The 14,413-nt window shown below is 37.2% G+C and overlaps 1 protein-coding gene across 1 annotated transcript in view; it reads right to left on the reverse strand.

Moving 5' to 3' along the window:
- The window catches only part of LOC129755982 (uncharacterized), a 254,598-nt gene that overhangs the window by 74,925 nt on the left and 165,260 nt on the right, over positions 1–14,413 (reverse strand). Inside the window, exons 2-5 of the mRNA XM_055752727.1 lie at positions 13,658–13,846; positions 12,787–13,592; positions 5,141–5,276; positions 4,824–5,063 (exon numbers count right to left, since the gene is read on the reverse strand). Of these exons, the coding sequence (XP_055608702.1) occupies positions 4,824–5,063; positions 5,141–5,276; positions 12,787–13,592; positions 13,658–13,846 (1,371 nt within the window). The remainder of the gene's footprint in view (positions 1–4,823; positions 5,064–5,140; positions 5,277–12,786; positions 13,593–13,657; positions 13,847–14,413) is intronic.

The raw sequence follows: 14,413 nt of genomic DNA on the forward strand, positions 1-14,413 counted from the left end.
AATTATTTGAAACTACACTCATAATTCATTGTATAGTTTTTACGATCTGCTGAATATCTATATCATTGTATTTTGTCGACGTTGTGGATTTGATTCAACAGAAGATGAGCCACAAGATGAATTTAATGATCGTTTGGTTTCCTTTTCGGGAAGTTCTTGATGTTGTTGCGTTTCCGATTGTTGCAATAGAATTTTCCCGTTTCTATCAGGCCAAACGTACTTCATTTCCAGTTAGTTTTGTTTGTAGTTCTTTTTTTTTGCTATTTATATTTAATGTTTCCTTTTATTTTATTTATGAGCCCTATTACATAAAACGAGTCGAATGATTCCACTCGACTTCAGTCACTGTCGAGTCGAGCGAAATGTCGTATTACGGTAGTCGAGTGAAACAGATAGAATAAATTTGTACTACTCTGTACCAAAATGGCTCACTCGAGTAAAATGACTCGTGACTCGTGTTATATTTTGAAATCAAAGAAATTTTTAAAGAAATTAATGCCAAAACAATCTTTCGCTATTTCTTCAACTATAAGTGGAATCGGTTTTCAGTCTTCAGCAAAGCTATTAAATAAATTGAAATTTTCAATTTAAAAAATGGAAAGACGATTTTGTGTAAGGCAAGAAATATTTTCAATTTTTTAATATAATTTTGTAAAAATTGCTGAATTTCATTTTCCAAACCATTTTATACCTGATACTTCGAATGAACTAACCGAAATTTCTGAACGCTTCTGAACTTATCTTAAAAATAAAGAACGCTTGATAGAATGAAGGCTAGAAGAAAGATTCAAATTCAGTTTTGGTTTGGCATGACTCATGGCGATTTGTTAGTTATTCAGTAAGAAATGATTAATTTTACTCAAAACTAGTTTATTTGAAAACTTCCAAACGCTAAATTACCAAAACAAGAGGTAATAGATGAAATCTGACAAATGATTCAAATTCAAGACGCAAATATCTTCTAAAAAAGTTTTTGAAACAAAGTCACTAAAAGTGCGGGTCCCCTGTGTTATTTATTTAGTAATTTTGTTTTGATTTATAAGCTTTGTGTCTTAAAAATTATCCAAAATGGAATTGACTATGTCTTTAGTTGGATTCAAAATCCGATGTCTAGAAACCAAACATGAATTATGATGTAATCAGTAAAAATTATTAATTGATTCTAGTTGAAGCTAAAATTTAACAGCTGATTTTGATGTCTAACTTCTTCCAAACCTCAAAATGGTGGACCTGAGATGATTTTTCAAGTATTTTGTCTTGGTTTTGAGTAAACATATTGACTCTCGAATTACCTTAGTTATGCGAATATTTTTTTTAGTTGAGTAAAACATTTTAGGAGATGTGCATGAACCTTCAAGGGGGTGGGGGTTTGAATCGTCAAAAATTTTTGATCTTACACATTTTTCATTAGGAGTTTTTAACATTAAATTACTTCAACTTTCTTCCCGGGAGTACCGGGTCCAAAGTTGAGTAACGTGGAGTCGCTTCCAGAACCGCATCCTTGCTTTCCTAAGATCTTCAGGAACAAATAAAACCGTTACTCGCGAGAAGACTGCTTCAATAAGAAACTCTGGTGCACGACTTGACTTAACAGTTTGTTGACATTTGTGTGTGCCTGTTTTTGACAGTCTATATTTTTACATGACATTATCGCGATTAGTGTATTGTAATATTAATTAAATTCAATCGCCTTATAACATTATATTTCGTGTAACTTTAAGAAATTTCTAATTAGGTGCTGTGCAACAATTGAAAGACATGAAAACTATTTCAGACGTGTAATACTTCACTCGTACTGAAAACTCCGTCATATGTGATGCTTCTTTTTCGTGATGTAAATTAACATAAAATAATCACGCTCCGTGTCAAGTCATCAGACTTCAGTGCTGTTAAGGATTCAACTTTTTTACATTTAGAAAATGGCGTTCTATGTCATTTATTTATTTATTTATTTATTATAAAAACAACAGATCGTTAATTGATCCAAATGATGTTTTAAAATTAAGGGACTAACTACAAATACAAATCTACACTGAACTTAGAACACAGAGAACTTAGAACACTAAGAACTCTTCTTCAGAATACATCCCTCGAAACGTCATTGGATGGCTTCGATGCTATCAGAATCGTGTTGATAATATGGGCACCAAACCGCAGAAGCCTATTCAAGGATCGATCGAACTAAACTACAATAAAGACTCTTCAGGTAGTATGTGTCCTTAAAGTCCTTCGTCATGCGGAAAAGAAAAACATAGGCTTCTGGAGGCCTTGTCCACGATAGAGTTTATATGCGTCTTAAAATCCAGCCGCACGTCAAGAATCATAACAAGATCTTTTACGTGTTGAGCTCGAGAGATTGCATCGTTTCCAAGGAAATAAACGGTTGAGAACGGGCGTCGTTTGCGGGAAAATGATATTACTGAGCATTTAAAGGGTGATACAGTCAACATTTGGTCAATATCAACTTGACGTATTTCTTCAATTTTGCATTTAAAAAACCTGAACACCCCTTATTTCGAAGGTGTGTGTGTGTGTGTGTGTGTGTGTGTGTGTGTGTGTGTGTGTGTGTGTGTGTGTGTGTGTGTGTGTGTGTGTGTGTGTGTGTGTGTGTGTGTGTGTGTGTGTGTGTGTGTGTGTGTGTGTGTGTGTGTGTGTGTGTGTGTGTGTGTGTGTGTGTGTGTGTGTGTGTGTGTGTGTGTGTGTGTGTGTGTGTGTGTGTGTGTGTGTGTGTGTGTGTGTGTGTGTGTGTGTGTGTGTGTGTGTGTGTGTGTGTGTGTGTGTGTGTGTGTGTGTGTGTGTGTGTGTGTGTGTGTGTGTGTGTGTGTGTGTGTGTGTGTGTGTGTGTGTGTGTGTGTGTGTGTGTGTGTGTGTGTGTGTGTGTGTGTGTGTGTGTGTGTGTGTGTGTGTGTGTGTGTGTGTAGAATGTTGCTCCTATTTTGATTTTGGAATTCACTTTTCAGTTGTCAAAATGCCGTCCAAGAAAGAAGAGCAGCGTATCAAAATTTTGCTCGCGCATCGCGAAAATCCGAGCTACTCGCACGCAAAGCTGACAAAATCGTTAAAAGTTGCCAAATCAACCGTTACAAATGTAATTTAAGTATTTTAGGAACGTTTGTCGACAGCCAGGAAGTCTAGATCAAGAGGAAATAGAAAACCGGAAGCCGCTGAGACAACAAAGAGAGTTGCCGGTAGTTTCAAGCAAAACCCTAACCTCTCTCTCCGAGATGCCGCAAATAAGCTGGGTGTATCGTCTACAACCCTGCATCGAGCCAAAAAAAAAGAGCCGGACTTTCGACTTCCAAGGAGGTAATGACTCCAAATCGCGATGGTAAACAAAATACGACGGCCAAAGCGCGATCCCGGAGGCTGTACACGACGATGCTGACGAAGTTTGACTGCGTGGTAATGAACGACGAAACCTACGTCAAAGCCGACTACAAGCAGCTTCCGGAACAGGAGTTTTATACGGCAAAGGGAAGGGGGAAGGCAGTAGATACGTTCGAACACATGAAACTGTCAAAGTTTGTGAAGAAATATCTGGTTTGGCAAGCCATCTGTACCTGTGGCTTGAAAAGCAGCATTTTAATAGCTTCCGGGACTGTCAACCAGGAAATTTACGTGAAAGAGTGTTTGAATAAACGTTTGCTGCCTTTTCTGAAGAAACACGGTTGTTCCGTACTGTTTTGGCCGGATTACGGTAAAAAGGCCATGGAGTGGTACGCCGCCAACAACGTACAGGTGGTTCCCAAGGACAAAAACCCTCCCAACACGCCAGAGCTCCGCCCAATTGAGAAATACTGGGCTATTGACAAGCGGAACCTAAAGAAGACCAAAAAAACTGCTAAGGACGAGCAGCAGTTCAAGGCAAACTGGCTTTCTGCGGCGAAGAAGGTGGACAAGGTGGCTGTACAAAATCTGATGGCAGGGGTTAAGCGTAAGGCAGGGCAATTCGGATTTGGAAAAGCGGAAGCCTAACTGAATATTTTTCCAGAATTTTATACTAATTAAACTTGAAAAAGAAATTTAATTTGGTTTCACGCGTTTTCCCTTGACCGAATTTTGACCGTATCACCCTTTACTTGTCGGCATACGCTAATTTTAGTTCATCGAGAAGTTACAGTCATTGAAGTAGATCAGGAATATTATGGGCCCTATATGACTTCCCTGAGGTACGCCTGATGAAGCTGAGAACTGCCTGGAAAACAGTTACACGTACGAACTGTCAATTTACGTTCAGTTAAGTAACTGCGGAACCAGTCAAGAAGAGAAACGTCACTTCACTCATACAATGATTGTGGTTGACTCATAAGATTTATTTTTGAATTCAATTAAGTTTATTCGAAATATTGAAAGTATGGTATGTACTTCTGATTCTCCTAATGGACAGAACTCTCATTCAAAGACAAACAATTTTCCATATTCAGTTAAGCATCAGCGAACTTATTTTGAGATCTTGTTTTGCTCAAGACGTTCATTTCATCCTTTTGGCCAAACTCCAGACGAAGATATCGTCATCATCGTCATTAAAACCATCATCATCGACGGCGGCAACAGTAACGTCCGACATGTTCCACATAACGCTTCCAGGCAGCAGCAGCAGCGGTAGCAACGAAAACAAGTTCACTGTGCAATTAGGCCGTCCACTAATTCCATCCAAATGACTTTTTAATAGCTCGTGCCCATCAGGTGGTTGTTCCAAAGAAGACGGCTGCTGGGAACTGACTCTGTTCCCGGTAGCTCTTCCGTTGGTATGACGTAACTCATCGTTGGGATGAGTCGGTTTTAAGCAAAATTTTTAAATTGAACTAATAAATAAAACTTACCAACGCATCGTCCCCGATAGGCCACCGGAATGGCTCGACCGCTGAGGCAGGCTTTCTGTTTAAGCTCGCAAACGCTCCGGTAGCTGATGCCATCGGTTCCGCAAACGACGGATTTGGCCAGTCCACCTCCCCTGGCATCCACCGGGGGACAGTTCATGGCACACGCCACACAGTGGGGCATCGCGTTCTGGTCCTCGATGCAGTGCTTCCCATCCGGACACTGCACGAACCGACAGGAAGCTGGAAATGATGAATCAAGAGGAAGCCGAAAAGATTAAAAACCAATTTGAAAAGGTGACTCCAACATATGATCTTACTTTGACAATGTCCCTTGTAGGCCACAGCCAGAGAAGTTCGTTCCTGCCGACAGGCTCGTTTCTTCATCTGGCACTCCGTTTTGTAGGTTTTCCCATCGGTTCCACAAACGGGATTGTAGTATCCGGTATGGTGTTGCTGCAGGGTAGAAAAAAAATTTGAGTGCAAATATATTGACAGGGTGGCCACAAATTTGTTTATTTAAAGTTCCCGGTTTTCCTAATTTCAACTTTTTTTTTAAGTATTTGCATCTCTAGTTTCATTTTCAGCAGTGTTCAGCATCGCTAACTGAAAAGTTAGCGGCGCTTATTAGATCGCTAACTAGGTCAAAGTTAGCGATTGGTAATCAAAACCGCTAAATGTTGCGTAAAAGTTATCGATCTATAATAAAGCACTAATAGCTAATCGATAGAAGAAAGTTTTGAAAAAGATAAGCAAAACATAAATTTTGCAGCCATCTTTGATTATAATATTTACTAGAAAAGGTGTTAAAGGATATCAATAGGGGCAGTTTTCGAACTTATTTTGTAATATTTTTGTCCATATCAGCTGCGTCAGTCCACTTTTAGTTTTAGTTAGTATATTTGGTGGAAAGTAAAAGGAAAAACTTTTGAATCAAATTTTCCAAAATATTTCCCGTTTATCAATTTTTTTACATCAGTTAATGCAAAGATTTTGTTTAAGTAGATTTTTTGTTTTGTCTGAAATAGTTTTTTTTTGCATTAATTTTTTAACTCAAAAGATTTATTGATTAATTGACTTATTTTGTTCTGGAAATTTCAATTTTTCTCAACTTGTTAATCTCTTTCATATTAAAAGAAGGCTTATGCTTCAGACATAAATTCAAGTGAAGATAATTCAAAAAGACGCTTAATTTTATGATTCCAGTCAAAATCGAGATCTAATAGCTTCTGAGATCAATCTTAAACGAAAATTTTAATACCTGATGGGATTCATAATTTTAAAATCTGATAGATGCCGAATTCATTATCTATAAGTCTATGGCCAAATTAACACATCAAAGAGGTAGCGTTTATCAGTTAGCAGAACTAAAATTAGCGGAACTTTCTTATCCGCTAGCTGAAGAAAAAATTAACGAGAAAATAAATTCGCTAACCGAAAGTTAACGGACTAATAAGCGATTAGCGGATTAGCGTTTTCATGCCAAACACTGATTTTCAGAATATAGTTTTCAATAGAACTCTACTCACAATACAGCAATGATGCAAACCTTGGCCGGAGGTTTTGGATGTCAAACTCCCATGAAGGTTTATGAAAACAACATCCTAAGTAATACAAACTAATCCAGCTGGCTTAATCAATTTTTTATGGGTGTTAAATGCTTTTTTGATGCTTCCTCCGTATTAAGGGGGGATGGAAATTGCTTTGGGTCGCCCGGTTCAAAGGGCCCCCCGAGGAGAGAAAATTAAAATATTGCTGTAAACAAAACTAAGATTTTGCTGTTTCCCGGGTCCCCCTATATGATGTAACCGATATTCTCTTTTTTTTTCAACTTGCTGTCAAAGGTTATGCGAATTTTTAAAAGTTTTTAAAATAATAATGTATAGCTTCTCGGTTCAGGAGGCCCCCGATGAATAATAATACTTAACGTTACTACGATCATTATGCTTCTTGAGGTTTTAGAAATACAACATGATATAGTATAATATAGTATATAATAAACTATATGAAACTATATCTATAATGGAACATGCTAGTTACTGAACTTTCTGGAATATTCTTCAAGCGTTTTGGTATACGCTTTTGGTAATTATCAAATTTAGAATTTGAAGACCAAACTTGACATCGACAAACCGGCGTTGACCAATTTAGATGCGGAGGAACTGGTGACCAATCTTGATATCTGCGTCTTCCATGCAAAGAGAGCCATCGATGATTATCCTTTTTCATCACCACACCTTCTATGTGTTCAGACAGGTTTCTTCGGGTCAACTTGGATCGAGAATATGTTCCCCTCTGGTGGTCAGTCTTTCTCCTCTTAGCGTATCTGCAGGGCATATTCCATCCATACTTTGGTTTCTCGACAATTGGCCGACTGATTGGTTGCGGCTTCCTTCGAGGTTGAGGATTCAGTTTTGATTAGATAGGTAGACTTGGAGTTCGGCTGAGGCGATGACATTCCTTCATTTGTATGACTATTTCGAATGACTTGGGTATTCGAAGCCTTCTCAATATCAGGGGTTGTTCCGCATTCTTCACCTTCATGCAGCAGAGTATGATGTCTTTGACGGCCTTTGAGGCATCTCTTTTTAGAAGGACAATAGCGTAAGAAATTTCGTAAACAGTTGAAGCACAATTGATGTTTGCTCGCTGCTTCAAGGTGCTGGACAACATTCATATCGTGTATGTCTGGGCACTGATAATTTCTGTGTTTTAGACTGTGGCAAATATCACATGTATCTGATAGGACCTCTTTTAATATCGTGGAACTCATATTTGTCGATTTCACATTCAAATTGTGTTTGGATATCAGGCTATTCAGCTCATCTTGTTCACTCGAACTTGGAAATTCACAGCTTTCGAGGATACTGCACTGCTTCTTTAGAAATTCGATGGTTTCTTCGTATCTTGGAAGCCTTCCACGAGGAATAGTTGATTCCCACTGCTTGCGAGTGTTGGGATCCAAAGTAGACGTCAGCAGATACACTAAAATTACTTCAGAAACACCTGTGAGCTCTGGGTTCATGTAACGGAGATTTTCCACATGGCGAGTACAATCATCTAAGAGTTGTCTGAGCTCGCGGTAGCTTTCGGAAGTCATTTTCTTAAATAAAAGGAGTCCACGATTATGGGTGTCTACAATTACCCGAGGATTTTCAAAACAGTACTCTTAAACCTTCCAAGCGGGCTCATAATTATTTTCGTTTATGGTTCTATCGAGGAAAATGGCCATGAATTTAGGACAGTTTTCGTATTTACCATCGAATGTTGGGATAGGTGCCTTAAGAGGTTGTTGATGGATGACTACTTGCGGCTGTTTCGCGGTTGTATTTTCGTCAAAGTTTAGAATATATGTCTCTACAATAGCAGATACTTCTTGATACATCTGCTCAAAGGATCCATAGAATATCTCGTTTTCTTCAAAATCGTCTTCCGTTAGATATTCGCTGAGCTCGTTATGCAGACTCACGAACTCTTGATACGCCCTATCCAGACACTTGACATACACCCTCAACTGAGCTGAGGATTTCGCACGGCGGCCTCAATGCGTTGAACCTTCGCAAATACGAGTCCTCGGTTCCATAGAAGAGCTTCATATTTTTTACATTTTTCACCTACATTCTTACCAACAGCAGCTGGCTTAGAAGGATATTCTGGAAACCCTTCCATACGTTGTAATGATGCATCTGAAAATCCAGCAAACCCTTCAGCTGTGTCGCTGTCTTTTCTTGTGGGTGAAAGTCCGATCGGCATTTAAAAAGTTCTTTTTCTTTTCTGCTTTTATCACTTATCACTACTTTTCCACTCTGTCGTTTGAACTTAACTTTTTATTTTTTCACTTCACACTTTCTATCTTGTCTTTATCCTTTATACTTTTACCTCAACTGTTTCTTCTCCCTGTTCACTGTATCTTCAATGTTTTTCTGCACTGTGTATCCGGCTCGAAGGACCAAATGTTCCGTTGTAGGAAACGGAAAGCTCAAATGTTGATAGGAAAACTCGGTTAGAGTATTGGTAACTCTAACATCGACAACAGTAGAAAGCTCTGGTAACTTCACTGACGTCGATAGGGATTACTTTCTTGGTACTTGAATTCATAAATTCACAATTTTATAGTTGGGAACACTTTAGTTTCACTTAGAAAACTAACTTGAGGATGCACTTGTACTCACTGAAGGTTGGAACAATACTCACTAAAATGCAGAATAATACTAACTCCTAGGGCTATGCAAAGCTCTATTTAAATACCGAGCAAAGACTCTGGAATCTTCGATATTCCGTTCATCATTTACTTTTTGAATATTCTAGATTCTTCTAGCTAAAATGATTCTGGAAATTTCTAGAAACTTCGGGCAGTACAATCATATAGAAATGGAATATTCTGGAACCTCCCATGGTAGAACATGCTGGTAATGTAAAATTCTGGAACTTTCTATAATGAAACGGGCTAGTTACTGAACATTCTGGAATATTCTTCAAGCGTTTTGGTATACGCTTGAACACCAACCATGTTAACTTCAAAGTTTATTCATTAAATACAAAATTAATACATCAACAAGCTGGACAGAATGAGCGAAAAAATTTAGACAAAATATTCATTACTTTATCACTGATAACTTTATTTAGAAAAAATGTTAGTGATATTTCGATTTTTTTGCTGAATTGAAACATTCTTTATAAAAACAATTTCAACCTTATTTTTATTTTGTGACTCTTTATGACTTTTATGAACGCTATATCAACAAAACTAGAGATTGTAGACAAAATCTGACAAAAGATTCGGATTCGGGACGCTTAATTCATCAAAATCAGTAACTAAAAGATAGGCACCAAAAATGCTGTTCCCCTTAATATCAACAAAATGTTGTAATAAAATGTTATAAAAAAAAATCTCAAATGTTTAAAACTTATCTTTTTCATCTTTATATTTTGTATAAATGTTTGAAAAACATTCATCAAGTTTTAAAGTCCTTCTTTTTGAAATTTTGATTTGTTTTTACTAAGTATCTTTTGTTCTTCAATTCTAATTTTTTTCATCAAAAACAAAATCTTCTTCTAAATTTTTAGTAAGAAAAATATTTACGTACCTTTTATTTAAAATATTCAGAGCTTGAAATTTTAAAAGTATGAAATTTGCGTTTGAAAATTTATAAACGTTTCTCTGATATTTATCATTTTAAATCTTCATTTTGAATCGATCATAATTTTTAAAAAATCTTAAAAAAGTGCTAAAAATGATTCAAAGTAGCAACATCAAAGCATAAATTCTATCTGCAATTTCAACTCAATAAATATTTGTTTCGTACTGTCAATATTTATTACAAAACTTGAAATTCCTTTTTTTATCTTTGTCAGTTTTTTTGTGATCAATTGAATATACGCCGCTAATAATCAATTGAAAATGTTTAATTATAAATATAGAAATATATGCCACCAACCGTGGCCTAGAGGATAGCGTTTAAATCTTCTAAGTCAGAGATCATGAGATCGATTCTCGGTCACGGCATACATAGTACTCTTTCTGTGGACTGGTCGTGTTAGCATTAGTAAGATACCTTGAAATATGTACGCTTTAGTGTTGAGTCGAATTTAGATCTCTTCAAAAAAACATGAAGTTTCACTGAGATCCTATCTGTGTGTCTTCGTTTTTTTAAAATAAAAATTAGAATTCTGAACTTGGAAAATGAGCATTTTTTGCCTTTTATTTTGATAACTTGGAGATAACGAATGTAAAAAAAAAATTAAAGATTTTCTTCTTTTTATCAAAATTAAAATCAATCATGCATCAATTGTGTTTTGAATAAATTATTTGAAGTTAAAAATGGATTTTTATTATTTTCCTATTCGCGAATGCACATTGCAAATCGTGAATCAATATTTTTTAAATTCAATAAACTTAAATTCAATTTTTAACAGATCAAAAGACAGTTTACACAACCAGCCGAGTCGAATCTTATAAGATAGCGGCATTTTTCTAGTAAAAATACATAAATTGTAATAAGCAGAACCAACTAAATAATCAATTGTATCAATTAAATTCTTCAGTCCCAGAAATATTTCTAATGATGGTCGAAATGTTGGAAGCGTAAATCGATAAGTCGTTGTTTGCTAAAACAAGACTGCAAGCCGAAAAACCTCCCGAAAAAATGATGATTAAAAATTAACAATTATCATCATTATGCTTAACATTTTTTTATAATTGATAATTGATGACATGATTTGAAATTTATTTTAAAATCGAATTAATGTGTTCAATTTCTGAGCACTGATTCTATTGTCCAACGCTTTAAATTCTTTTTTTTATTCGAAATTTTAATTCTTATCTGTAAAAAAAAATATCGATATGAAACTTCGATTCTGTTTATATTTGAATAAATTTTTTTTTTCAAATTGGTGTGATGGTCTAAAGTAGAAAAATGGCTTGAAATTAAATTTTCTTAATTATTGTGCATTTTTGGTATTGTTTTTTTCTTGCTAAATTTGTAATTTGAAAACCATGGACAGGTCCTTCGCACGGGCCTGCCAGACAAGATTGTAGTTAGCTAAACATGTCCGCTTAACTTTAAGAATGCGGGCATTTTCAAATTAATCCGGGAAATCTCGAATGCTTCCTCTACAATAACTAATGTATCATTATTTCACAGGGACAGGAATGACCAGTGAATCAAAAGTTATGTTTTAATATTTTTTTTTTCAATTGAAAATAAAAACGTTACGGATTTTTCGGCAGCTGGAAAAACTTTTTCTTAGCTTTGTCAAAACTAGAATAAATTACTCAGTTTACCAAGCGGTAAAACTGAGTTTCGCTATCCATTTTCCAACCAAATTGAAATTGAAGATTTTCCAACTTATTTAACTATAGTTTTATGCTTTCGATTCTGAGGTACTTCTATCACTTATATTTTGAAATAATCCGCTACTGAAGTACATACATATCGTAAAATCGGCATATCATTTTACAATAGAATATTCTCGAATCATCATAAACATATCTTAATAATTTCTTCGAGTGTTTCTCTTAACAGTAACTAACCATGCCAATCACATCTTTCTCTAGTTTATTTTCAATTTCGCTCAGTCACCTTCAGTGTCGGTTCAAATCAAAATCCTCACTTTTTCAGTGTGCACAGACGGTTTCTTCAGTTTCATGGTGTTTTGAAATTTTGAGAGCTTGAAGTTTTTGTTATAAGTACTGAACTGTTTAAAAGATATCAAATGAAATATGCAATGAAAAATTTCAATTCCTGCTTTGGCTCTGATTCAAGCTTCAATTCTAAAAATTCTATTAGAATATCATTACATTGCATTACATTGCATTACATTGAATTTCAAATGAAAATATGTTAGGTAGTTTTTATCTTTGAATTTTTGTAAAATATACTATTTGAGTTGATGATTGCGTTACCGAACCTATTGCGAATTGAATTTTGCATTTGACAACTGGTCAAAGTTTTAATTTTCGAATAGGTTGTTAATAACCCTTTCGCAATATTTGCACCCGATATATAAACATTTATTGTTTGAAGAAATTTCCAGTTCCCTTGTATGTTTAAAATATGATGTATTCTATGGAATGGCATATACAAAAAATAACCGATTCTTAGGGATCTACCAAAAAAAATTGTCCCGGATTCCTGCACTAGGAAAGCTGAAATAGCCGTTTCTGAGCAATCAAACGAGGAACACCAACTTGGGGATCATTTTACTCGAAAAACCGTTGGATTAGTAGGTGTTTATTGTACCAATTTTTTAACAGGTGTCTCAAATCCAACTTTAGACGTATTTATATAAAGTTACACATTTTTTTTTTAAGCTCGTCTTGCTTTTATTCCCCCTGCACGTGGTAGCTGAACCTTTAAAAGATTTATTAAAACTGCAACCATGGAAAATTTAAGTTTCAATTCCTCTTTTTTCGGGAACTTCTGTGGACATTCTGATTGTTAAAAATTATTTTCCATTGACTTACCGTTATTTCATTCTCAAACTCCAAATCCATCCCATGCATCCGGTTCTTCCGATGCGGCACCGGAACTGGACCAACGTAGAACATATCCCCTGCGTTCTGCCGCGGTTGCCGGGACCTCCCAACAGTCAGTGAAACGTTGCGTCCCGAGCCAGCCGGCAGTATCCGCAGTAACCTTGGCTTGCCAAAATCACGACTGTGATGCTGCCTCTGCTGCTGCCCTCGGTGGGTGGCCGTCTCTGCGTCCAAAAGCGTCCTATTGAGCTCGGCAGAAACCTTCCGGTTCCGGTGCCGCACATTGGCACTACTGCTGCTAGGACTCAACGAAGCGGGACTGTCCGCCATTAGCACCATACGATCGGTTGGCCACACGCCGCCTCCATTTGACTCCAAACTATCAGTTCTACTTTTACTACTCGCTAATGTCACAGATTCAAATAAATTATCCTTACGATTACTATTACTACTACTGCTACTTCTTTGGCTTGTCGATTTCTCACTTATGCTAGTTTTTACAACAGTCCTTGGGTTGTGCCGGGAATTGGCAAATCCGCCATCCGCCGGATGCCGAACCGATCGTTTGCTGTTGCTTCCGCCTGCCAACTGGACCCGTGGCTGCTGTCCGGCCTCAAAATACTGTCCACGGTTTCGCTGACTTTCGGTCAAACTGATGACCTTAATGTTCTGCTTCTGCTGATAGTGCTTGGCCTGTTTGGGGCTCTTGCAGTTCGGGGCGCAGACACACTTCGGCCGGCCCTTCTTCATGATGCAACGTTTGTTCAAACCGCATTTAGCCTTATCGCAGCTATCTGTTGTAAAATCAAATCAATCAAAAACCCACAAATAAACCAGAGAAGGAAAAATCCAAACTTACCCAAACAGGACCCACAGTCCATGCCGTCGTTGAAGGCATTGACGAAAAACACCTCCACATCGTTGATGTCCCGATCGCTGAAGCCCAGTGCGGACCCAGCGTGGCAGCAGCTTTCCCGGGTCACATTGCGGGCGAATAGTTTGTTGCACTTTCCGGTGCTCTCCATCCGTCGCAACCAACAGGTTCCGGCTGCAAAACAGAGAGAAGAAAGAAATCCAGTTTAAAAATTTGTCATGTAAAATTTAAATCGGCTCTAAAGAATATGGACTGAAGGGTGATACGGTCAAAATGTGGTCAAGGGAAAACGAGTGTAAATCGGTGAAATCGTTTATTTAAAAAATCAAATTAATTTTCTTTTTCAAGTTCAGTTAGTATAACATTCATGGAAAATATTCAGTTAGGCTTCCGCTTTTCCAAATCCGAATTGCCGGGCCTTACGCTTAACCCCTGCCATCAGATTTTGTACAGCCACCTTATCCACCTTCTTCGCCGCAGAAAGCCAGTTTGCCTTGAACTTCTGCTCGTCCTTAGCAGTTTTTTTGGTTTTCTTTAGGTTCCACTTGACAATAGCCCAGTATTTCTCAATTGAGCGGAGCTCTGGCGTGTTGGAAGGGTTCTTGTCCTTGAAAACCACCTGCACGTTGTTGGCGGCGTACCACTCCATGGCCTTTTTACCGTAATGGCAAGATGCCAAATCCGGCCAAAACAGTACGCAACAGCCGTGTTTCTTCAGGAAAGGCAGCAGACGTTTATTCA

This window comes from Uranotaenia lowii, chromosome 3 (assembly GCF_029784155.1).
Source record: "Uranotaenia lowii strain MFRU-FL chromosome 3, ASM2978415v1, whole genome shotgun sequence".
Lineage (NCBI taxonomy): Eukaryota > Metazoa > Arthropoda > Insecta > Diptera > Culicidae > Uranotaenia > Uranotaenia lowii.